Source organism: Callorhinus ursinus, unplaced genomic scaffold, assembly GCF_003265705.2.
Source record: "Callorhinus ursinus isolate GAN/ISIS: 27379988/994484 unplaced genomic scaffold, GSC_fseal_2.0 scaffold1, whole genome shotgun sequence".
Taxonomy (NCBI): domain Eukaryota; kingdom Metazoa; phylum Chordata; class Mammalia; order Carnivora; family Otariidae; genus Callorhinus; species Callorhinus ursinus.
Window position 1 is genome coordinate 7,674,333 of NW_027397063.1, and position 26,308 is coordinate 7,700,640.

General features: G+C 41.3%; 2 protein-coding genes across 4 annotated transcripts in view; one reads left to right on the forward strand and one right to left on the reverse strand.

Annotated features, from left to right (window-relative positions):
- The window catches only part of BACH1 (BTB domain and CNC homolog 1), a 42,222-nt gene extending 17,746 nt beyond the window's left edge, over positions 1 to 24,476 (reverse strand). Inside the window, exons 1-2 of one of the 3 annotated variants that reach the window (XM_025872307.2) lie at positions 24,358 to 24,476; positions 1,415 to 1,708 (exon numbers count right to left, since the gene is read on the reverse strand). In XM_025872307.2, coding sequence (XP_025728092.1) covers positions 1,415 to 1,648 — 234 coding nt within the window. In that variant the 5' untranslated portion in view covers positions 1,649 to 1,708; positions 24,358 to 24,476. Of the gene's footprint in view, positions 1 to 1,414; positions 1,709 to 2,639; positions 2,767 to 10,311; positions 10,572 to 24,357 lie in introns of those variants that run through there. The other 2 variants (XM_073891328.1, XM_025872314.2) reach the window with 2 other exon arrangements.
- On the forward strand, positions 2,749 to 3,277 carry LOC141372563 (large ribosomal subunit protein uL11-like). The gene has a single exon (XM_073891357.1). It carries the CDS (start codon positions 2,749 to 2,751, stop codon positions 3,097 to 3,099), a length of 351 nt encoding a protein of 116 aa, XP_073747458.1. The 3' UTR covers positions 3,100 to 3,277.
- Positions 24,477 to 26,308: the final 1,832 nt, after the last annotated feature.

Genomic DNA, 26,308 nt, shown 5'->3' on the forward strand with positions numbered 1-26,308 from the left:
TAACTTATTTGTGATCATTATAAAAACAGCTCTTTTAACTTGGTAAGTAAAAATATCCTTCTAGAAAATGTAAAGCTATTTGGGAGTCTGGAAAAGCATGCTTAACACACCCCATTCATTAGAACCATACCATCCACTTTATAGATTCCACTTTTAAAGACACATGAATTACGGTTTTACTCACATGAGGTAAAGACATTAAACACTGCCATTAAGATATGTGTTGTTACTTTTTAAAAACAATGGCTAACCTATAGTTGGCCTTTATCATTTTCTTGGTATTGCCTTATTCACTGACCTCTGCCACGGAAGTGAAAATCTGTTGATTCCCCAAACTGTACAGTTTCATGGAAGCATGGGTGACCAACATAAGGTAAACTGTAGGCTTAGTATCCATCACAGAGTAGCCCACGCGGGCCTGCCCTAAACAAAAAAGTTCTACATACTTTCTCCAAACTCCTCTCAACAACCACTATTTTGTGTCCCAATGCCACAAGGCTCAACACTCTTCTAGTTACAGTTACTCACTAAATAAAAGCAAGCTATTCTATTAAGAGTAAGTGTAACCAGCACTTCCCTGAGACCTGAGAGGTCTCTTGGAGGCAGGACATAACAAGGACAGAAACATTTAGGTGCTTGAGCTCCACAACAGGCTGGTGGGAAAGACATGTGTAAAACCAAGCTCTATAATTATGACACAAAATCGTTTACCAATGCATAGAAACAATATCAAGAAAGAAGAAAGGGGCAATAGAACACTTACGGAGAGCCGGTGTCTTAGAAAAATGGATGATTTCTAGAACCCTAAACCCACTCAGTTTCCCATCACAGGAAAAGGTCCAAAGGGAGAGAATGCGACATACTATAGCCATGACTCTGAGCATGACTTCTCCGAATTGTCTACAATCCACCGGCTGTGCCCTGCTTTGGTCATTTATCAGAAAGTAACAGAGGGCTGCCTGGGTGGCTCAATCAGTTAAGCAACCGACTCTTCATTTCAGCTCAGGTCATGATCTCAGGATCCTGAGATCCATCCCCACCTTGGGCTCCACTCTGAGCATGGAGCCTGCTTAAGATTCTCTTTCTCCCTCTCCCTTTGCTCCTCCCCTATGCACATGCTCTCTCTCTTAAAAAAAAAAAGGGGGGGGTACTATAACAGTGGGTCAAGTTATTCAACTGCTCAATAACTATTGTTAACTAACATCCCAAACTAACAATTCTACATGTAAAATGTCATAATTTGCATGAAAAAAGTTAAAGAAATGAGTTGCTGCAGAACCTGGGAACTGCTCCTCAGCCTCATGACAAGAAGGACACGGTTTTATTTTTAACTTCATAAACCATAAAGAGACTTAATTAGGTTCAATTAAATTAAAAGCAGGGTGACTTCCAGAACCATGGACCTCTCTCCCACCTCTTCTGGTAGAGTAATGTTAAGCTCTGCATCGGCCTGGCCTACGATTCTCGAGTGGAGGTAACTGCTGCATGCCGCCAACACAGACCGGTGGGCGCGGAAGCGCTGGCCCTCCACGAGGACTGTGACGTCACACAGCACGTCCTTCTTCCGCTGGTCGTTGAGGCTGAGCAAGACATTGGTGCTGTGCACGGAAGATTCATAGGCAAAAACTGCGTTCTCACTCAGAGACATTCTGCGTAACAAATGGTGTTGGGAAGTTCAGTGAAAGCATGCTTCTAGTCGTCATCAAACCTGCAAAAACACATGCAAGATTTCACTTGGATTAAGTCTTGTTAAAAGTATTTTTTAAAATGACAGTGTCAAATATAACTTAAAATACTCATCACAAAAACAAAAATGAAAACAAAAGTCTCTAGAGAACCTAGACACACTTATTCATTTATTTCATTTAAAATAGGTTCTTGGGGTGCCTGGGTGGCTCAGGCCAGGGTCCCAGGGTCCTGGGATCAAGCCCCGCCTCGGGCTCCCTGCTCGGCGGGAGGCCTGCTTCTCCCTCTGCCACTCCCCCTGCTTGTGTTCCCTCTCTCGCTGTGTCTCTGTCAAATAAATAAAATCTTTAAAAAAAAAATAAAATAGGTTCTTCACAGCCATTTTTAGTTAGGTTTCCTAATTTTAGGAAAAAGGATCTCGGGATGAGGGAGTCAAGAACTTTTTGAACCAAGGATTTCATAGCTCTCTGAAAGTAAGGCATTTCACCCTGAGAAAACACCTCCGGGGAGCAAACAGACTGGGTCAGGGAAGTTTCTGGGTGGCATCCTAGCCCTGGTGCCTCATGACTTTAAAAGGCATGCGTGCCTAGTTCCCCAAAGGTCACCCTTCGGCAGGGACTGACAAAAGAACAGGCAGATGGCATTCCACCATTCTCCATGCCCCCTTCCCCAACATCTGACAGCTGGTAGGCGGCTTTGGTGCTTTGTAGCAAGGGACACATTCTACATAAGGTAAAGGTCTTCCAACATAAGGAAGAAAATGACTTAAGAAAAAGACTCAAATCTGTCAAGCCAGATCTTAACGAGTCTTTTTATAGAACAAGTCTTGCTTTACACCACAAAACAGAGGCAACAAGTACAACTATTTCATCATTAAGAACATGCTTTACCATACACAGAAACTCTTAGTTTTCTCGAAATGTTCATATATAAGTTATCAGAAATGTGTATACTTTTGGCTTTCGGCTTGGGGAGCTTTTGGCTTTCGGGTCGGGGAGACAAAGGTGCAACTTTCTTCGGTCGTCCCGAATCCGGGTTCATCCGACACCAGCCACCTCCGCCATGCCGCCTAAGTTCGACCCCAACGAGATCAAAGTTGTGTACTTGAGGTGCATCGGTGGCGAAGTCGGTGCCACGTCTGCCCTGGCCCCGAAGATAGGCCCGCTGCGTCTGTCTCCAAAAAAGGTTGGTGATGACATCACCAAGGCAACCGGTGATTGGAAGGGTCTAAGGATTACAGTGAAACTGGCCATTCAGAAGAGACAGGCCCAGATTGAAGTGGTACCTTCTGCCTCGGCCCTGATTACCAAAGCCCTCAAGGAACCACCAAGAGACAGAAAGAAGCAGAAAAACATTAAGCACAGTGGAAATATCACTTTTGATGAGATTGTCAATATTGCCCGACAGATGTGACACCGATCTTTAGCCAGAGAACTCTCTGGAACCATTAAAGAGATCCTGGGGACTGCCCAATCTGTGGGCTGCAATGTAGATGGCCGCCACCCTCATGACATCATAGATGACATCCACAGTGGTGCGCTGGAATGCCTGGCTAGTTAACTACAAAGGAAAATGTTTCAATAAAGGATCATTTGACAACGAGTGGAAAAAAAAAAGTGTATATATTTTAAAATATACCATATTTTAAATATTGTTTTAAATATTGACATGTAATAAATGCCATTTTTGATCATATATAAACGACTAGCAAAAAGGATTGCCACAATATATGTATGTCTACATATTTCAATCATGTACTATTCTTACATATTACATATTATAAAACACACAGAGACTAGGAAATTAAAAGAGAAGTTCTAGTATTTTCTTTCAGAGTGCAATGGCCAGTGGTGAGCACCCCCAAGGAGCGTGTGCATACCCCTCTATGGTATGATGATCAGGCTGAGAAACTCCTCACAGGTATCATCCCTGTCATTCACTTTTGTTCTTCTGAACTAACTCACTGCCTAAAACAAGAAGGTCCTCAAAAGTTCAGTGACTAAATAAATGTTATTGTTTCCAGATTGGTTACACTCCAAACAAAAATGAAAGGAGACAAGAGGACTGCTAAAGTTCAGGCACACTAGACCCAGATCACGGGTGACTTCTGCCTCAAAGACAGGCTGTTTTAGTCACAAACACATGAAATGCATTTATAAATTCTATCCTACTTACGTGTTTATCTTTGAAGTGCTCAATATAGCTAAAATGTTAAGTTCCTCAGAAGGAGTCAAAGAAAATAAAATGTCTCGTTATGTGGCTAAACTCTACCCTAGGTCAAGGCTCACAACCTATCATTCACTGATTCAGCACACCACATAAAATCACGGCAACTTCAAAATTAGGTACTAGAACTAACTTAACTTTTGGGTTGTGACCATTCGAAAGAGTAGTAAATTCCCTTTAGCAATTAGTCTTAATACTTCAGTTACCAACACAAGGAATTAATGTTAGGAATAGTAAGAAACTATCATTCAAAGAGCTCATGTACCCTGTCTATGTGGTACCACACACCACTCTGCCCTCCACTTTTCTCTAAGACTATGTACACCTTCCCCAGCCAAGCCAGACTCAACAGCTTACCTTTCTCTGTCCCCGCACCCAAGTCCTCAGTCTCTTTATTCTTTTCTGGCATCTGCCTTGCAAACCCTTAAAACTAGACCAATCTTACTTTAACATCTCTTCACTCTGCCGAACACTGCACAGCCAGGCAAAATTATAAAAACACATAGGCTGGTGTCACTATAAATTCATGGTCTCAGCACTGTTCATCAATTCTTTTGTGTGCCCTGATATCCTGTTCTCCACAACAGCCTTCCAAGTAGCCACTTTTCTCAAACTTAGTGTCTCTCCCAGTAGACAACCATAACTAGAATCCAATCTCAGAAAATATTACCCCCCCACACCACCTCCAGAGGTTCCCTCTCCTATTGAAAACAGTCCTCAGTGTCTGCTCTTGATCATACCATCCTTGCTTCTCTGGAATCCAGTACCTTCTCTTTAACACTCTCTTCTCACGTATGTCCAAACTCTCTATGCTAGCTTCTTCCCATTAGACTTTGCTCATAAATATGCTTAACTCTCGAGAAACTATCCTAAAAAACACTAACAACTAACAGCAAATATTCATTAAGCTATTATTCTGTACGAGGCACTGGCCTGAGGTGCTGATACTGCTTATCTTACCTACTCTTCACCATAGCCCCATGACATGGATGCTCTTATATCATCCCAACCTTACAGATAAGGAAACTGAGTAAGAAGTATCTTGGCCATGGTCAAAAAACCAGTAAGACGAAGAATGAGGATTTGTACCAAGCACCGGACTACTCCATATGTCTCCAGTTAGTAGCTGCTGAACACACAGTATAGAAAGTCACTGCAGTACTGTGGGGAGCCAGGTACTACTAAAAGGTTGTGCATGAAAATAGGGAAATGGGCCTCCCAGGGCGCCAGGAGCAAATGAACTGGACCTGAACTTCAAAAAGAGGACTCTGGACTCTTCAACACTGCAACCTAAAAGTACTCTGATTCTCAAAGAAACTACAGCAAAAACAGTTCCCATACCTTCACTTTAGAGCTGCCGTCAGTCCACATGTGTATATCCTCACTACTCACCTCGAATTCCAGAATTTATTTTTGGCTCAGCCCTCCAGTTTAGGCATTTGGGGTGACAGACCATAAGTTCACAGCCAGCTTACAGATTTGCTGTGAGATACAGATTTGGGTGACATGCCAAACTCAAGCCCCAGCTGCAGCTGAGAGAAGCCAGAGACCCAGGTAGTACAACAAACAGCCACTCAAGAGGACGTGAGAAGTGTCTCACTCAAGTGGACTGAGCATATGGATGCCATGACTCATCTTGGTCCCCCCACCGGAACGCTGGGACTCCTCGCAACACCTCCGTCAGCCCCTGTATGCAATCTCTTATTGAGACCTGCTACCTCTGCCTCTACACACTGTGACCCACTTCTCTCCATCTGCCCTGCCACAATTCTGGTCTAAGACGTCACTGGCTCTTGTCTAGGCAAATGCTGCTCAGCCTTTTGTAATGGTTTCTAAGCATACCCATGTACAAATATATTAAATAAAAAGTGAAACTAGGTTTCACATATCAATATTCTATCCTTACTAGTGCGAAGTATTCTAATTTCTACTCTGTTCTATTAAAAAAAAAAATTCCAGTTGTGATCCACTCAATTTCAAGAGCCACTAATGGACCATCACCTCACGCATGGAAAACACAGCCCAGTGGCTAACACACAGGGTCTAGAATCACACACTATTCTAGGTTCAAATCCCAGCTCTGCCATTACCTAGCTATATGACCTTTGGGCAAGCTGCTTAACCTTGCCAGGTCTTGGTGTCCTCACCTGTAAAATAAGGGTAACAACAGCACCTCACTGGATTGTCATGAGGTATACATGGACAATGAGGGTAAATGGGTTAGAATAGTGCCTGGCCTCTAGCAAACAAACAGGAAATATCAGCTGCTCTTAATAATGATAATAACAAAAGCTTCATCCCCCTCAAGGCCCTCTAGATCCCCTCCAATTTATTTTCCCACATCAAAGTGATTTCTCCCTTGCCGAAACCCAACGTTGTCTTCCAAATTTTTTTTTTAAAGATTTTATTTATTTGAGAGAGCAAGAATGAGAGAGAGAGAGAGAGCACATGAGGAGGGGAGGGTCAAAGGGAGAAGCAGACTCCCTGCTGAGCAGGGAGCCCAATGCAGGACTCGATCCCGGGACTCCAGGATCATGACCTGAGCTGAAGGCAGTCGCTTAACCAACTGAGCCACCCAGGCACCCAGTCTTCCAAATTTCTTATGATCAATTCTAAATCTTTGGCCTATCCTCCAGACCTGCACTAATCCAGCCTTATCTCAAGCTTTTGTCTCCCTCTCTTGCTGTTCTCTAGCCTCACCATCCTTTCTTCCTGCCCCAGGGAACCAAGCTCCTCTCGACCTTGGGACTTTGAACACACTGTGCCTGCTAACTGTATTTCTACTACTCAGCTGACTAACTCCTCACCTTTTAGGTCTCAGCTTAAATGTCAAAATCTCATCTGACTTGTTTTCTACCATAACTCAAGCACATAACAATAACCGTACCTGACTCAATGCAGGAACTTGCTTCTGAATGAATGACTTCACATATTTACTACAAATCCAAAATGTAGATCATCTACATTTTCTTCCAAACAGTGCAATCAGCTATTCTGGTATATATAGGAACAATGACACTAAGCCAAGCACTCAGAGAAAAGTCCTTGGATAGCTTTCCCAGAGTCAGGAGCAGCAAAAGGGAGCCCACCTTTGAGAGCCAAAAACATATCTGCAAGACAACTGGCCAAAGAAGAACAAGACTTGGCAACTACAAACAAAGCCAGTACAACTGACTTGCATGAACAAAGACACCATGACCTTCGCCTCATCAGCATGGAGTACTACCGAAAGTTAATGTGAAAATCAATTTTCCTAATTCTGAAAACCATCTAAGTGGTCACTTATCCATTTTCACCCAATAACATAATGACTAAAGACTGGCACACATCCTTCTAACATCTGTCAGTGACCTAACATTTCTCAAACCTAAAAGGTAAAATACACCACCACTCAAGGAACCTTCCAGATTTAAAATTCTCTTAATTTATCAACACCAAATTTAGATTCCTACATTACACCTGAATTTTTCTATATTCTTGGAAATATATTGTTGTAATTCAAAATAAAGGTTTGCTGACCTTTGTAACTTGCTGATTCATTCAGTAATGCTGATGAAGGATGAACAAGCATTTTAAAGCTTCCTGTACTTCGATTTGGAAATAACTTCTGCTCTCTACTCAACATAGACAATTTAATTTTCATAGTTACCATTTGATGTTTTTGCTTTCAAAACAATAAAGAAACAAGATGCTATGGCTTCATCACATTTTCATAACTTAAAGGATAATTTACTTTAAAAAAAGAGAACTTTTAAGAGCCTGAGATGAATATCTGATCATGGGCCAAGTACAATGCTTCATAATAAAAATTCAGAAAGTAACTATGAGGATGAAGTTCCACACATACAAGAGCTAGAATTTTGTTTCCCTCAAGTCTCACAGAACTTTGGTTTTTTTCTTTTAATTATCAATATAGAAGGGCACACGAAATAATCTAACACCAAGGAATCACTTAAAAGAAAAAAAAACTATCATCCAAACATCCTTTATCTTCACCAAACAATGACAAATGTCCTTTCTACAAGTGTATACCTGAGCTACCCAACAGATTTAGGGCATGAAAACAGAAAAGACAGTCCCTACATTCAAGAACATAACCTATAGATGTTCAAAATGAAAATGATGCCTTGGGACAAAAGAGATGACAATGATCATTATAATCAATTTACAAAGGAATGTGAACATTCCTAAATGTATTTATTTGCATTAAGTCTTCAAACAAAAACTACTTCCTGTCAATTCTCATTTAACCGTAATATTCAATTAATGAAAACAATGATTTCCAAAATAGTTGTTAGCCAAGGGTGTGTGTGTGTGTGCGCGCATGTCCACGCGCGTGTGTCTGTGTGTAGATGGGCATAAGCTGGCCATCCAATACGGCACAATGGGCAACTGAGTTGGCCTTCATATAAAAGCAATACTCTCCATCTGCAGCCTGAAAGAATTCCTTAGAACTGCCTTCCCCTTCTTTCTAGCGGCCAGTCGGTATGTCTACCTTTTCCTCCTTATTGCTTCTGCCCACCAACTCCATCACCCTGTCAATTACTTTGCCTCACTCAGTTCCAGGTCAGGGTCTTCAATGGCTCAGAAGACAGGAAAATTCCTCTTAGCACACCATCCTTCTCGGCTCCCTCCTAAGCTTCAAGCTCCCCTAAGCCAGTTTCTGTTACAAATTTACCCAAGATACCCAGAGTTTGAGTATTCTCCTGAAGTGCACCTTATCTTCTACTGTTCAAATAGATGGCAAAGACCCAACAATATCGTGTGTATACACCTTTGTCTTTCCTCTCAGAGCCTGTATATATATTTATATAAAAGCATAAATAAGTTTGTTTTTAATATAAGGTAGAGATGCTCACGGAAAAGTGTCTTTTTAAAGAGAAGGGCTTATTTGCAACAACGTGGATGGAACTGGAGTGTATTATGCTGAGCGAAAAAGTCAATCAGAGAAAGACATGTATCATCTGATCTCACTGATATGAGGAATTCTTAATCTCAGGAAACAAACTGAGGGTTGCTGGAGTGGTGGGGGGTGGGAGGGATGGGGTGGCTGGATGACAGACACTGGGGAGGGTATGTGCTATGGTGAGCGCTGTGAATTGTGCAAGACTGTTGAATCACAGACCTGTACTTCTGAAACAAATAATACGTTATGGTAAAAAAAAAAAAAAAAAAAAAAAAAGAAGATGATGATAGCAGGAAGGGAAGAATGAAGGGGAGGAAACCGGAGGGGGAGATGAACCATGAGAGACTATGGACTCTGAGAAACAAACTGAGGTTTCTGGAGGGGAGGAGGGTGGGGGGGATAGGTTAGCCTGGTGATGGGTATTAAGGAGGGCATGTTCTGCATGGAGCACTGGGTGTTATACGCAAACAATGAATCACAGAACACTACGTCAAAAACTAATGATGTAATGTATGGTGATTAACTAAATAAATTAATTAATTAAATTAAATAAAAAGAAGGGCTTTTCTTGTTACTATTCCCAATCTTGAAAGAACCTTAACATCAAAAAGTCTGTGGGAATTTAAATCAGAGACAATAATTTAAGTCTACATTCTTCCCTATATTCTCAGACCAGAATCACCTGCCAGGAAGAGCCAGGAAGAATAACTCAGTGACCAAGATTTGCTATTTTCTTTAAGTTTTTGCATATCTTAAATATCATACTTCTTTAAGCATCATATCTGAGGGCGCCTGGTTGGCTCAGTCGTTAAGTGTCTGCCTTCGGCTCAGGTCATGATCCCAGAGTCCTGGGGTCAAACCCCACATCAGGCTCCCTGCTCAGCAGGAAGCCTGCTTCTCCCTCTCCCACTCCCCCTGCTTGTGTTCCCTCTCTCACGGTCTCTCTGTCAAATAAATAAATATTAAAAAAAAAAATCTGAGAATCACATTTTCTAAATCCATTCCTCTTATGAAAAAGTCCTAAGTATGACTAGATGAGGTACATATAAATGTATAGATCAAAAAAACTGAGTGAAAATAGAAAACAAAACAAGAATATAAATTAAGTAGCAAAAGACCTTACAAAAGCACCAAAAACAAGAACATCGTTTTTAGATGACTTTTACAACAACATATGGGAATATGACCTGGAAATCTATGTTAAAACTATGTGACGAAAAATGCCACATCTTTTTTAAAACGAGATGTGGAGAATGGAGAAGGTGAGCAAATCATTACAATTTTTGCAGCTCATGGTTCATTCCCTGCTTCCATACAGGGAAAGTTGGACTTTTTTCCACTTACTCTTCCTCATATTAAAAATTATGCATTTAATCATGGATCTTTTATTATATTTACTTGGTCTAATTCCATATCTGAAATGATAAAGCTAAACATAGAGGGGAGAAGTCTGAATGGTTAGAGAAGTTTGAAGACCTTATTTACAAACTCACCAACTAAGAGGTCAGAAACAAAAGGTTTTTTACTTCCCAAGTCAACAAATCCAACTTTGATAATTCTGGGTACTACGTTTAAGACAGCCTGGAAGGGAATAAAGGAAGAAAAAAAATAAGGAACATAGGAAACCTGAGTTCAAGAACCAAAACAAGAATAACGGATTCCACTATTATACCTTCTTAACTGAAAAGTATTTAAGAAACAACGGAGTCTTTTATTTGCTTAACATATTTGGCAGCTACTTGATCCTTAATAGGATTGTTATATCTCAACTGAATTAGATCATGTTATAAAATATGAACTAGCAACTAGAATTGGCCCACACGAATAAAACTAATTTACTGAATACATATTTTTTATCATGCACTTGTCAGTCACTACTTTCTGTATCAACACTGAGGTATGATTTACACAGAACTGCACTATTTAAAGTACACATTTCAATGAGTTTTGACACTTGCATACTGTGCATGAAGCCAAGACCAAGACATAGAAATTTTTAAAAAAGATGTAGAAATTTCATGACTCAAAATTCCACATCTCCTTTTTGGTCTCTCCTTCCCTGTTCCCCTAGCTCCGGGTAACCAATGCTTTGTTTGAAGTCACTGTAGATTAGCGTGCATTTTCTATGATTTTTATATAAATGGAATCACACATTATGTCCTCTAGCTTCAGGCTTCTTTCATTCAGCTTAATGACATTCATACTGCATACAGCAGATGTTCTCTATTGCTGAATAATATTCCCTCGTATGGCTGTATGACTATTTGTGTATCCATTTAACTATTGATGGACTATTCTAACAAAGATGGACACAACTGCATTGCTTCCAGTTTGGGATTACTGTCATAAAGCTTCTGTGAACATCCAGATGGACATATACTTCATTTCTCTTGGGTAAATAAACACCTAGGGGTAGAAGAGCTGAGTGATATGGTAGGTTTATGTTTAAACTTTTCAGAAATTGCTGAAGAGTTTTCCAAAGCGATTGTATCATTTTGGACTGCTACCAGCAGTGTATAACAAGCCCAGATGCTCCACATTCTCAGCAATCCTTGGTATTCAGTCTTTTTAATCTTAGCTACCCTAAGAAATGTACCGTGGAATCCCACTGTGGTTTTAATTTGCATTTCCTGATGGCCACTGATGTTGAGCATCTTTTTATGTGCTTATTGGCCATTTGTATATCTTCTCTTGTGAAATATCTGTTCAATTTTTCTGCTCATGTTTACTGGGCTGTTTTCTTATTGAGTTGTAAAAGACAGTAGAATTTTTATTAGGATTGCAGTGACTCTATATACCCATCTGGGGAGAATCAAAATCTAAATTGAGTCTTCTCATGCACCAACATGGCAAATCTCCCCATTTACTTAGATCTTCTTTCAGCATTATTCCGGTATTTTTAGTAAAGAGGTCTTGCGTATCTTTTGTTAACTTTATTCCTAACTAGTTTATGTGGCATTTTTGTAGTTACTATAAATGAGTCTGTTTGTTACACTTCATTTTCTGGTTTTCTGCTCCTACAATGTAAACATAAAATCAGTTTTTTTAAATATTGAAATATTAACCTTGAATTCTGCAATCTTACTTATTAATTCACTTATTAGGTCTTATAGTTGCTTTGCAGATTCCTTAGGATTCTCCAGGTACATAATCATGTCATCTGCAAACAGACAGTTTTACTTCTTTCTCATCTTTACACTCACTTCTCTTTCTTCCCTTATTGCAATAACTGAATAGTGACAGTGGTGACAGCCGGCATTCTTGCCTTATTCCCTTATAAGGTAAGTTTTTGATATTTGACCAACTAAATATTATGTTAACTGTAGGTTTTCTAAGATGAGCAACTGATGGGCAGAAAAGGAGGTGTAGTAGTTACTACCCCAGTTAACTGAGGGCTCACATAAGAAATTCAAAGGGAGAAAAAGCAAAGAGTGAAAATTCCCCAAAATTCCTCAAAGAGTGAAACTCCCAAACTCACTCAGCCTCCTCCAAGGGCACGCTTCATTCCTACACCACTTTCTAAGTATTCACCCAAGACATTCTAGGATCCCAAAACCAGGGCTGTAGATAAGAAGGGCATAGAGTGGTTAACAGAGAGCACTCTCAGAACCACACAAACATAGCACCTATGTGCTCTAGAGATCACTAGAGTGGACAGCATAGAAGAGCATTTTATAGTTTGATGACAAACCCTGCCAGCTGAGCAAGGTACTTTGTATCTTTCTGACATTGCCTTTATTTTTTGGTAAAGTGGGGACAAGAATACTACTTTCTGTTAGGAGGATCAAATGAAATAATACATAATGTTTTCAGAACAGTGCCTGGCACATAATGAAGGCTCAATAATTAATTGTTAGCTATTATTTGAATCTGATGCTAGAAAGGTTTTTTTGAGTGGCATAAGGCGACACTGAAACTCTAGTTAAAGAAGCGCAATAGCGCACTACTTAGCTTTCCCAAGGTCCAATATTGACACAGGTATAATAATGTGGACAATGTTAATTGGTTTCAACTTTCACAGAATAGACAAATAATGGAAGACTTAATTAGTTATAAAAAGGGATGTAGACATTATTAATCTCGACAAAATGAAAGTAAAATGAACAGTCTGGGAGATGGAATCAGAGAGAACTGAAAGGAAAACTGGTATTTCTATATGACTTATAATGTTGAATCAAAAGATACTTTAAAAAAAAAAGTACTTCCTTAGATTAATGAGACCAAATTAAAAAAATAAAACAAACTTTGGGGTTGTGGAGGTGATCCAAGAACAGAAAGGAAATAAGAGATTATAAATACAGGTGGGTATAAATACAGGTGATGACAGAAGCAACAAAATCAATATCCATAGTAAAAGGAAGTCAACAATGTCTTAGGTTCATAAATAAACTGAAGTCTAAACATCTTAGAGATACACAGGTAACTACCAAAAAAATTAAATAGCAGAAATGGATAAAGATGAATATTATCTATGAAGCAGAATTAGGGGTGGGATGGGGTACAACAGATGGGATGGCTTCATGATAAATCTTTCTGTATTTTTTAAATCAAAAACAAATATTACTTTGACTAAGTACATAAACTTAACTTAGTTAAGTCTAAATTGTTGATAACTTGGTTGCGAGCCTTTTATTTTTTGAAGATTTTCCAAACAGAAAAGAAATCTGATAAAGAGGAAAATCAACCTTTAACTAACATTTTACATTATTTTGACAAAACTAAGAGATGGGAGGGTAAAGAAATATAGTAAGATTTCTTATTTGGGATCAATGTTATACATACGGTTTAATATTTTATACTGACAGCGATATCAATTGATAGAGATTCTTCAAAAAAAATTGAGGGTATCTTTTAAAGAAACGAACTGTTGAACTGCCAAACCCCTAGAACCTTACAAAATCTGATGAAATTTATTTTATTTCCACCAGGAAAACTACTCACATAATAAAATTTTGCATTTGCTTTTGGTAAATTGATAAATGAAACCATGAGCCGATGCTGTGAGAAGACCAGTAAAATTGACAAATTTCTGCAGTCTCACCAAGAAAAAAAGAAATGAATACACAGCATTTGCATTATCACACAAAACATACTCTAATGGCTCTTCTCCCAATACCCTTCCATCTACAATAAAATTCTCTGCTCCCCTTCATAGAACTCCCCTAAAGAGCGATTTACATCCACACTATTTTCACTTCCCTCTCTTCCCAATTTCACTTGGGCCCACTAAAACCAGGCCTTTCCCCCTCCATTCTACGGAAACCACTGCTAACTGGCAAATTTTCAGTCTTCTTATACAGCATCTCAGCAACATTCAACAGGTTGATCATTCTCTCCCTGAAATCCTTTCTTCACTTGGCTTCCAGGAGACCATAATCCTGATTTCCCACCTTACTGGCAGCCATTTGTCAATTTTCTTTGATGGATTATCCTTCTCTTCTAAATCTCTAAATGCTGGGAAGCCCAGGGCTTAGTCCTCAGATCTTTCCTCTTCTCTGCACACATTTCCTAGATGAACTCATTCAGACCCAAAGCAAGGATAGGATCACTCATGGACTTACTCTACACTCTCTTAATTATATTTAGTCTAATCTCAACAACTCCCTTGAACCTCATACTCATCATGTACCCAAATGCATACTCAAATTACTACTTGTATATCTAACAGGCATCTCACATTTAACACATCCAAAAGAAATCTTGGCTCCCCCATCTCCAGTTAGAATGTATGTCAAAATATTAACAATGGTTACATCCAGGTAATTTGTTTCTGCATTCAAATTCTTAACTATAAATACATATTACTTTATAATCAAAAAATGAATGGATAAAGAAGATGTGGTTCATATATACAATGGAATATTACTCAGCCATCAGAAAAGATGAATATCTATCATTTACACTGACAAAGCTAGAACTGGAGGGTACTATGCTAAGTGAATTAAGACAATCAGAGAAAGACAGTTATCATATGGTTTCACTCATATGTGGAACATAAGGAATAGTGCAGAGGACAATAGAGGAAGGGAGGGAAAACTGAAGGGGAAGAAATAAGGGAGGGAGACAAACTATATGAGACTTTTGACTCCAGGAAACAAACAGCATTGTGGAAAGGGAGGTGGGGGGGGATGGGGCAATAAGGAGGGCACGTGATGTGATGAGCAGTAGGTGTTATACGCAACTAATAAATCACTGAACATGATATCAAAAACTAATGATGTACCATACGTTGGCTAACTGAATTTAAATTTAAAAAAGAAAAATGTTAAAATAGACAACTATGAATGAAACTGATATCTTCACAGTAATCACGAAAGAATAAAGAAAACTGTACAGGACTCTAAAATAAAGGATGGTTTAATGTGGAAAAAGAGAACTCTGTTACTGGAAAATAAGGGCGAAGGGTCCATCAAGTCAGGTCTAGCTATTTAAACAAGGGCAAATGTGCATCCATTAGACTTAAGTAGGTAGCTCCTAACCTAAACCTATTTTGTCTCACAAAGGACTTTAAAGGGGATAAAGAGCTAAACAAACACACAGAATTATGAAATGCAAAAGAAAAGCCAGTTTAGGTTATTTTAACATTACCAGCAGAATAATATTGGAAAGAACAGCAGTACTAGGATACAATTAGAACTTTGCCAGTATTACCAGGTGTGTGATCTGTAAGCTACCTGACTTCATGCTTCAGGTTTCCCACAAGAAAAACAGCAACACTTACTCTAAGGAGCAAATGGTTTGGTGCATTTAATAACACAGTGTTTGGCAAAAGATCATTAATATTTTATCATTATTATTGCCATCAGTATGCAAATGACCAATAGAAAACTGTATTTTAAAAGGTTCTACACACCCAAGAACTAAGTTACAAGGGCACCTGGGTGGCTCAGTCGTTAAGCGTCTGCCTTCGGCTCAGGTCATGATCCCAGGGTCCTGGGATCGAGTCCCACATCGGGCTCCCTGCTCGGCAGGAAGCCTGCTTCTCCCTCTCCCACTCTCCCTGCTTGTGTTCCCTCTCTCACTGTCTCTCTCTGTTAAAAAATAAATAAAAAAATCTTAAAAATAAAAGAATTAAGTTACAAAATGCAGAGACTCCTAAATCTTGGAAAAATAAAAATTTAGTAAACCTAAGATCTCAACAAGGTAAAAAGAAAACATTAAAACTGGAAAGTTTGCCCAAGATCATTGCTAGTTGCACAGAAGCCCCCCAGCCCCGCCGTCAAGAAAACCTGCACACATGTGCCACTAAGGTCATGCATGTGATTTGAAGTGTACTATTTGGATTAGGGGGCAGAAGACCTCTCCAACCTTTAAGTTACTGACCCCCTCAGGGTTTCAGTTTCTGCATCTGTAACAGAAATGGGGGAGCGGGTCATACTGGATGAATATGTTCTTTTAATTAGAAATGCTTTAGTTCTGTGCAACTATTTATTTGCCTTTCACATAGCATGAAGAACGCTATTTAAACTTAAAGTGGCCTTATTCTTGAAGTCCGAAAATAAAAACAAATAAACTGACCACAGGACCACTTTCCTTCCTACTAGGGGAATGTGTGTGTGTAGAGAGAGCGAGATGCTCCTGTAATTCAAGAGTTTGGTTTCCAAAGAATCCTGCCCATCCAAGCAGGCATTCTATTGAATCAACCATTCTATTCAAGCTAGCCTCACCACTCAGGAGAGCCACAGATATCAAAGGTGGACATGCCCTGCAGACTGAGAGAGAGAGGGATTCTCTTGGTATAATTTATTATCTTTTCCTGAAAATATTATGAAATGACAGAGAACTTTAGAACTGTTAGAGTACTGAAAGAAATATATTCCTTCATAGGTTTTTTTTTGTGCAAAATGGGCATTTTAAAATTTTTAAATATTTTTCAACATAAAATATTTACTTAATCTGACTGTAAAGGTTAAGACTTGCTCATGGTAGGAAATATAATAAGATAAGGGGGGGGGGAAGTCACCTAAAATTCCAAATCCAAAGACAACCACATTTTCTTTTTCTACTCAGAAGTGTCTGTGTGTAGAGATGGTTTAAGTAGTAGGCAAGGATGATACTACTGATCACCCAACACCATTCACCACCTCCTTTTCTAACCAAACCCTGACTGCATTCACAAATCTACTTTCTACCTGAGGTCCTGTGTTTCTGGGGAAGCAGATCCCAGTCCCAATTAAGATGAATGATGACCCATTTAAGCTAATCACAATGGTCTTCTCATTTTCCTTGATATTGACTCATTTAGGTATGGTAAGCCCATGAACAGAGAGGAGAGGGTCAGGATGGCATGTATCATGAGGCTTTTGAGAAAGGTTTTACTTAAGAGACATCCCAGGAAAAAAAAAAAAAAAAAAAAAGTCCTCTTCCAAGGAACTTAGTCACTGACTTATGACACTTGAACTTGTAGCAGCCATCTTGCAACCATAAAAGGAACAAGCCAATAACAAAGGACACATCCCGCATCTTCAACCTTTTCCCACTGACATTTTTTTAAATACATATATACACAAACACACACCCTTCCTGACCCAGCTTCACCCTACTAAAGTCCCTCTTCTCTACTCTTCTTCAATGCTAAGCTTCTCAGAAGAGATGTCAAAACAAGTTGTTTCCTCTGCTCAACTATGCATTCATCACTGACATTCCTAAGGCCTTCCTGATTTCCTAAAACTTCAGTTTCTTACATTCTGTGGTTCCCAGGCACATTTTACATGTTGCTATTACAGCAAGTAACATACGCTATAGCAATGGTTTGTCTATTAGACAGTACTTTGTAAAAAGTTCTATACTGCCAATATCTACAGAAGTTCCTGGCATATAAAGGCATAAATATTTGTTTCATAAATCAAATGTAAACCCAATACCTAACACAAAGGCATACCACAAATGTTGAAATGAATTTACCAACCCTACTATCTATACACACCGAAAGCTGATTATGTGTTCGTGTTTAAGTTTGGGGAGAGGAGCAGAAGGCACAGGAAGATAAGAGACCAAAGCACCTTGAAACTTAAAAACACAATTATGCTTTACTCTCCGGAGATAAGACAGCTGCTCAAATTTAACTCAGTGGAGGGACAGGGCAAGGGCCTGAGAAGCAAAGGCAGGGAATGCTAGTCTGAGTTCTTCTGCCACGGTGTGCACTGCCACCAACCTGCTCCAGGGAGGAAAAGATGTCCCAGCTCTCCTGGGGTGGGGAAGAGACAACAAACAAGGCCAATGACAACAGACATGCCAGGAGAGGCCAAACACATTTTTTAAAAACCCAAAGAAATGTATCTAGAGTTTGAACAGGAAGTGTGACAGTCCCTTACCACAAAGAGACCATTAAATAGGCCAAGTTATAGTAGCTACAGACTCACCCCTATCTATCATTTCCTTTGATTTCTCTGGATAAAGGCTGGGAATGAAAGCATGTAACCCTATGTGGCTGGGCAAAATGCTTTTCTACTTCAAAAGTCTTTTACTAACATGGAAAAAATGATTTAAGAAGTCAATGGATATTTTTCTTCTCCTTCTAATTAAGGGATAAATCCTATCCGTAGGAGAACCCTGAGCCATGCTGGAAATACTCCTCAGAAAAATAGAGTCAATAAGGAAACGTTAGGTTCTTTGAAAATGAAAAGTGTCTTGGGCCAAGACTTGATAACCACTTTACATTGTTGAAAAATAATATTTAAGTGCAAAATATACACTAATAAAATTACTGATCCTACTGAAAACTAGTTACTCCAAAATGACAACCTAATAATTATAACTTCATAAATTTATTCAAAGACTAATAAATCTTTTATAGACATGTTTTATAACAAACTCTCTGATGGATAATTTCCTTCACTGATTTAGCTGACTTCCAAAAGATGCTGGCACACTTTAAAGGAGGAATAAGGCATTAGGCATATGAAGATACCAGTAAATGGGAAGTTGAGTGGGGTGCATATCCCCATTTCTTCAACAGGACCCTAAGAGTTCACCTCTTAGGCCAAAAACACTTCCCCCTTGGAATCCTGAAAGCAGACAAGTCAGTAAAAAGATCAATGGGGAAAAAAGGCAACAGAGAGGGGCAAAACATTGCCCTCACCAAACTATTTAGTCTATTACCATGCAGGTAGTATATTGTGGATGTCTAGGCTCCAAAGGGGGATGGGGAAATGGAGTATAACTGTCCACTACAACTCTGACCCAATCTAAGAAATAACAAAAAAAGTGGAAATACCTTCATCAGATAGAAGCTGGGAATAATAACTTTATTACAAAAATATTCTTTTGAATGAGTTTCCTAAGACATTAAGAAAAGTATTTTTTAAAAGAACATGATTTACATACAGGTTCAACTGCATTAAGGTAACATTTTCTAAACTGTGCCAGCACTGAGAAAGGAACCGGCAGCCTGCCAACTTCACAGCATGCCCACTGTGCTCCTACAACAGTCATTAACAACCAAGATCCTGGCAACTCCTATTTCTTATGTTTGCTTTGGGGCAATTTTTATTACCCTATTAATATTCTCTAAACTGTCCCTGATCCTAAACAGAACAAAGGATCTGTTCTAGAGGAGTGAGGATATGAAGGAAAAGTATTAGGTACATAGGAGGTCTAACATCTGGACAATCCAAATTACATTTTGCTCAATTCAATTTTAAGTCAATTACAAGGTGAAAAAGAAGTCACAAGACAAATTTTCTTTCTATCTCAGGAGATGAACTAAAAGAATGACTTAAATCTAGCTGCTTCCCCAATACTCATACCAATAATGAAACCGCAGAATTTTAAATGATCAAAAGTTTCAACTTACACATTTAATATAACTTAAGAGGTACAGCAAATAATGTTCTCCCCTTCACTCTTTCAAAAATTCCCAAGTTTGAAAACCACAGAACCAAAATGAATCCATACCATACCACCAGTGCAGCAACCAAAAGTTTGCAGAACACACACAGCCAAGGCACATTCAATGTTCCATGGGAGATAAAACAGAAGATATGTATCTTCATCATCAAGAAACTCACACTCTGGAGAGCCTGGCTGGCTCAGTCGGAAGAGCACGTGACTCTTGATTTCACGTTGTGAGTTCGAGCCCCACGTTGGGTGTTGAGATTACATACATACATAAATACATAAATAAATTAAAAGAAACTCACACTCCAGCCTAAAGGATGGTCAGAATGTTTGACACAACCTTTCTGAATGACCTACAGGTACAAGAAGCTATATGATAAACATATCCATTGTTTACTATGGCTAATTTTTCTATCTTGGCATAGGCATGTCATTTAAAGAAAATATAATACTTAAAAGTAACTGGCAGGTATATTTACCTTCCAAATGTTCCCCCAAAACTGCCTGGGGGTGAGAACTAAGAAATGAGTCTGCCCTGATATTAATAAGCAAGGATGGAGTGAACAGGTTACTAAACCTGCCAGACCAGAGTCCTCAACTATCACATACAGAATAGACTAGATGCAGAATGGAAAGTGTTTTTATTTCTTCAAAAGCCAATTCCAATTAACTGGTGATGAGCACCTCCAGGCATTTGCTGAGATGGTTAGATCCTTTTAGTAAAAAGCCATATTCTGTGTTCCTTGCCCTCAGAAGTTGGGTGTTTGAGAATGTTCACTGGAGTTGTTTTTCCAGTAGCAGCAACGTGTTGCACACCCACATGCTCTCTTCAGTCTTCTTTGTGATCAATGGTTGCAATTCAGTTCAAAGAAGCTGCAAAATGTGGCTGTGTAACTGAGCACTTCCCTGACTGTAAACAGAGTAACATCTAACATGTGTTAATGTTTAAGATGGAGCCAACACTTAACACATACTAATGCATTTAATGTCCAAATAGTCTCTAGGATATACATTCTATCATCATCATCCCCATTTTGCAGATGAGAAAAGGAGGCACACCTAGGTGAAGCAACTTGCCCAAGGCTTTAAAGTGGGTAACAGAGCCACAACTTGACCAGAGGCAGTCTGGCTCCAGATCTCCCACTCTGAACCACTCTGCTGAGTGCTTCTCTGTCAGCTGCACATTGACTAAACCTCCAACTTCAGTTCTGTTAATGCTATCCACAGAGTAAGCCAGAAGTCCAGGTTTCATGGTGGTATAAGTCTATATTTTATCTGCAATTCTGAAATGCTTGCTCTCTTCAAGGGGCCTGGATTCTGGTAAAGAGTGCTCAATTTACCCATACCCTGGGCTTTGGTAGATTATTGGGGATATTTTTTTAAATCGAAAATTTCTTAAGTCATGTATTCCACCACATAAAGTACACCCTCCATTTAACAGAACCCTCATGAAATGCAAGTTTTCAGGTAAAAGCAATGTTCCCATTAACAGAGCATTAGTCAGAAAATTGGAAGAAGCTGATTCCTAAAACATAAGTCTTGGAGACATCTATACTGTGAAGAGAATTTCTGACAACTAGTCACTTTACAGAACTTTGCAATCATTATTCTAAACATCATTTCTCACAATACAGGAGTGTAGAAGGCATATGGCCTATGAGATTTAACTGAATCTTAGCATACTTAGAAGTTGATTTTCTACATACACACATTCTTCTAAGGGGGGAAATTCCACTTCTCAAGTGATTGGCTGAATATGTAGTCTTTATTAATCCTTACTAAAGCAGATGTAAACTTGCCCCCCCCCACAAAAAAAAGACTTCAAGGAGTAACAGAACAAAATAACTTTTAAAAGAATTTGTTATATACAAGTCATACTCCAATGTGTAAATTATCTTCAGGTGCTCCCAGTGCACCCTTTTCCATATTACTACACTTCAGATCATATACATTAAACAAACCAACCACCTGGCTTGTCTCCAAATTCAAAATATATGGTATCATATGTAAAGAGCAGCTCTATTTTTTAATTTCCATTCCTGATATCAACACTGTAAAAAATTTACATTCAAGCTTCGAATCTTTAAAGTACGGCATAAAAAGAATAGAACTACATATGCAATAAAAATTAAATGAATATTAAGAACATTTTGAAAGAATGCTAGCTCTTAAGAGGAAATCAGAAGTTTAAAAAAATACTCCAGTTGCTGAAAAAATGTTACTGGCTGTGGTTTACAAATTCTTTATGTTCCCCAACAGGAAAAGAGGAGCAGGTACCCACATTATATAACATGTATGTACTACTATTCATCTGTATCTTGAAGCTTTCTTATTTTACATAAAATTAAAATTTTAAAACCAAAGTTTTAATATTTTCTTCCAAATGAATCATCTGGCACCCCACCTCAGAGACACTAATACCTATAAAAAAATTCATGATTTTTAATCTCCTATAGTCCCAAACTTAGAGGAACAAAATTAACCCTTTTCCATTTATAAATTGTTTTAAGTGAATTACCATCAGTAAGAATTAGTCATTCTTTGACCACAGGTAAGGGCCAGTCCCCACCCCCCCACTTCCACATTTTCCATTCCTAACTTTGTTAACAATAGGGGCTGGCTGGTGAGCTTGGGTCATTTTTAAAGCAAGAAGTAGTGATCTAAGATGTAAATACACTCTAGCACCATAATTAAGAGAATGAAACATATATATACACATATGGTTTACCTTTCATCAGCTCTTTCTAGACTTGACCCAATGTGACCTGCCAATTCTCCTTACCCTTTTCTCTGCCATCAGAAACTACTACTGTATGCAAGAAAAGCCAAAGGCCATGAAAACCAAGAGGAAGTCTCCCGTGTTCTCATAAAGAAGTTTTTATGAAGGACAAATTAAGTTCACTTTTTGAAATGTATAAACCACATAACAACAAAACCACAAGAGGGAAACAGAAAACTAAGTACAGTAAAGGTAGTAAATATTTTTATGACAATCCTGTTATTACAACTAGCTGTAAATTTCTTCCTCAGTTTTAGCTCTCTCCAGCACAAATTTATTCTCAGGCAGTGGGTCATGAGGCCACTCTGTGTTTAAACACAACCTCAGCACCACTTGGCCACTTCCTAAGACTGCTCTTGGACTTCATCCACTCATTACCTGTATCAAAACAGACAACCCTTCAGCCCTCTTGAGCGCTCCTTGGCCTTTTATGGTGGAGGCATGTGATAAGCATATCTGCACCAGCTGTTCTTAATTACCTCTCAGGCTGGCTGAATGACTCAGCAACCCAACTTTTTTAAGGAGTCATCCTACCTTGTTATCCAATCAACATATTGAACAATGGTAAACCACTAGACCCAGCCGTGTTAAACAACAATAACACACCATGCGATGCAGTCACTAAACCAAAGCCGTCCCACTCCAAGCTGACTCACCAAGAGTCCTTTTCTCCCCAACTTCTTTAGCCAAAGACAGAAGTGGCAAGTGCCTTCAAGCCCAACCCAGCCCAGCCCTTGCACCACTACCCAAGACCAGGAAGAAGCCAGCCTACCTCTTCCCATTTCTCTGCTTGACCATGTGAAGAGCTCAAGTGCTCTGTCACCAACACGTCCAGTGTCCCACCCCCGCCCCACAATCTTTCTGGACTGCTCTAAATGCAAAGCCTCCGGATATAAAGAGCGTTAAAGTATACGAACAAAGCCCCAGTAGTGGCATCCACCATGGGTAACAGTCCCAACACTGATACAGTTCTCCAAATAGATAAGCATCCCTACAAAACAGCCTTTGTTCCTTCAAGCATCGCATAGTAGCTTGTTTTTCCCACACACGTCTTCCACAATTACTACTACACTATACCTTAATCAGCCCAAGTTTAACGCAGAAGGCTCACTGCACAAAGGCATTCCGCACAATGCTACTCAGTGACATAAAACCGCCGCGCAAGAATGAGAAAGCAATGGCACTCGTGTTCCATTAGACAAGCACAAAGCTGGTGTCTCGGTAATCAGCACCCACCCTCACCACACTGTGGGAGTCTTAGTTACAACGTGTGGGCAAAACTCCAACAAAGGGAGCTCTGGGATGTCCGGTCCTCCAAACCAATCTTGGCTCAACCCAGCCCCGCAAGGTGGCATTTCTGCTCCAGCCACGACCTCGGCCATTCTTAACGTGACTCCACGCGCCGCAGACACCCAGGCCAGGCTGACCGGAGGCAAGCAGCTCGCGGGACGCGGCGGCTGTCGAGAGTGGTGGGAGGACAATACGGAGCCCGGGCCGGCCGCGCGGGCGGTGCTGATGTGTCACAGTCCGGGCGGGCCGCGGCTGGGAGGGCCGGGCTCGGACCCGGGCGACTGAGAGGCGGAGGTGGGCGGAGTGGGCGCCCAGCGGCCCCGGACGCTTCCCCGCCCCCCGCCCCAACGCGCCCACCGCGCCCGCCCCGGGGGAAAGCGCAGCGCGGGCCGGTAAACAACAGCGCCGGCCGCGCACTAGCAGCACGGGGCGCAGGCAGGTCGCCCCTTCCGGCGGCCGAGGCCACTTCCAGGAAGAGGGGCCGCCGCCGCCCCCAGCCCAGAAGGCCGCCGCCCGCCTCCCCGCCTACCCGGACCTGCCCGCGGGCGGCCCCTCACAGGCGGGCAGCCCGGACCGCGCGCCGCCGCGCGGACCCTCCCGGGAAGGACGCGAGGAACGCCGAGCCACTCACCAGAGCCGAGGCGCGGCGCGGCCCGACTGACGGCAGCGAGCGAGCCCGGCGGGCGGCGCGGGCAGCGGTCAGGTGACTCACTCCCTCCCCGCGGCCGGCCGCCCCCTTCCCTCCCCTCCCTCCCCGCTCTTCCCCTCCCTCTCCCCCTCCCCTCCGCCGCCGCGGCGGTTGCCACCAGCTCCCCGCGCCGAAACCCCGCCTGCCGGAGGCACCGCCCCTTGAGCCGCCCCGCAAGGCCCCGCCTGCCCCGCGGCCCTAAGCCCCGCCCCCACCGGAGACCCCGCCCTCACTCGAGGCCTCAGACGGCGGGCTGGGGCCGGCCTGGATCCCGGTGGCCGTAGCGGCTGCAGGGGCTGCCCTCGCCCGAGGCCCACGGGAGAGGTCGTGAGCGGGGACCGCGCGGGCCCAGAGCAGACCTCCGGGGGGCGGCGGCGGCAGGGTCCGCGCACAGCTCCCCTTTTCGAGCACAGCCGGCCGCCTGAATGGAAAGGCCACCGAGGACCACCTCCTCCTCCTTCCCAAGTGTGGGCAGAAAGGAAAAGGCTGACAGCCTCCTGGCCCCAAGTGTTGCCAGGGCGCTCGGAATTGAGCGAAACTGCCCAGAGCCCAGAGTCCGCGGACAACAGGAGGTCCCTTTCCAGATCCCTCCCCTGCCATCCCTTAAGGGTGGCTGGGCGCCCAGGTTCGCAAGGTGGTATTTGAGCTTGATGGTAAGATGTATCGAGTGCATGCAGGATTTTGTGGAAAGCATCTGGCAGCCCTACTTCTTCTGTCTGACAAAGAAAATAAGGGTGTCCGGCTAACAGGTGTTCCCCTTTAGGCTGTGGCTGCCAGGAAACTTGGAGCCAGGTTCAGCGCCCAGTGGTGTCAGCCGGCTCAGCTCGAGCCCTGGTCGGGCTTTCCTCCTCCGATGCTTATTCCAGTTGTCAGTTTTAAAATTATGTTCCCAAGCCATTTAGCACCTCTGGAGTGCAAAGCACTGTCTCTGCGAAAAGATACACACGTGGCAAAGCCCAAGCTTATCAATCTAGAGAGAAAACTGAGACTGTGCCAGCCAACCTGGTTCGAGTTCGGATGGTCTGTGTGAAGGGATTTTGCTGTCGGCTTTGAGTTCAAGTGGAGAGAGAGAGGCGATGGAGAGAAATTGGTGGCTGGACAGCCGCAGCACCAGGGTGTGTGGACTCATTCTTGAACACAGGAAGACAGCCCTGGAGCTCCCAGGGCAAAAAAACGATAAATAAGTCGTTAAAGAAAGATAATAAGGTCAGGTATTATCACTAACATGACTGCATGTGTACTTACAGGTTAGGGACAGTTGAGTTTTATCCAGAATACATGAGAAAGTGACAAGTGAAGCGATTCACTATGACTTCAAATCAGGGCAGGAAGGCAACATTGCATTGGGTCTTAACTGGGAAGAATAGGGCTCTGCAGTATACAACATGCTCTTAGTCCACAGGTAGGAGGCAGAGGGCACTCCAGACTGCCAGAGTTCACATGTATTTGGGGTACAAACATACGCTGAGAAATGAGAAAAGAACACGAGGCATGAAAGGATTTGGGTTATTCCACATGCGAGAGTTTTTAAGGCTTGACTCTCCTTCCACCCTAAGCCAATGAAATTATATTCATCTTTCCTCCCACACTTTTACAGTTTCTTCTAGATGAAGAACAGATCCTCCCCTTTGGGAGGAACTCTTCTTTAGATGATGGTGGTGATATTTTCTAGCACAACCTCTGATATGCTTCATTATTTGGAAAGTTACAGATGTGTTGAGGAGACCAAGACAGCTAAGAATGACTCTCCAGTTTTAGTGTGAGAATCTCCGGGGTGCTTGTTAAAAATACAAATTCCTGGGCCCTGCCCCAAAGATTCTGATTTCATAGGTCTAATTAGTACCCAAGGATCTGCATTTTTAATAGTGACACAGGTGGTCTTCAAACCACACTT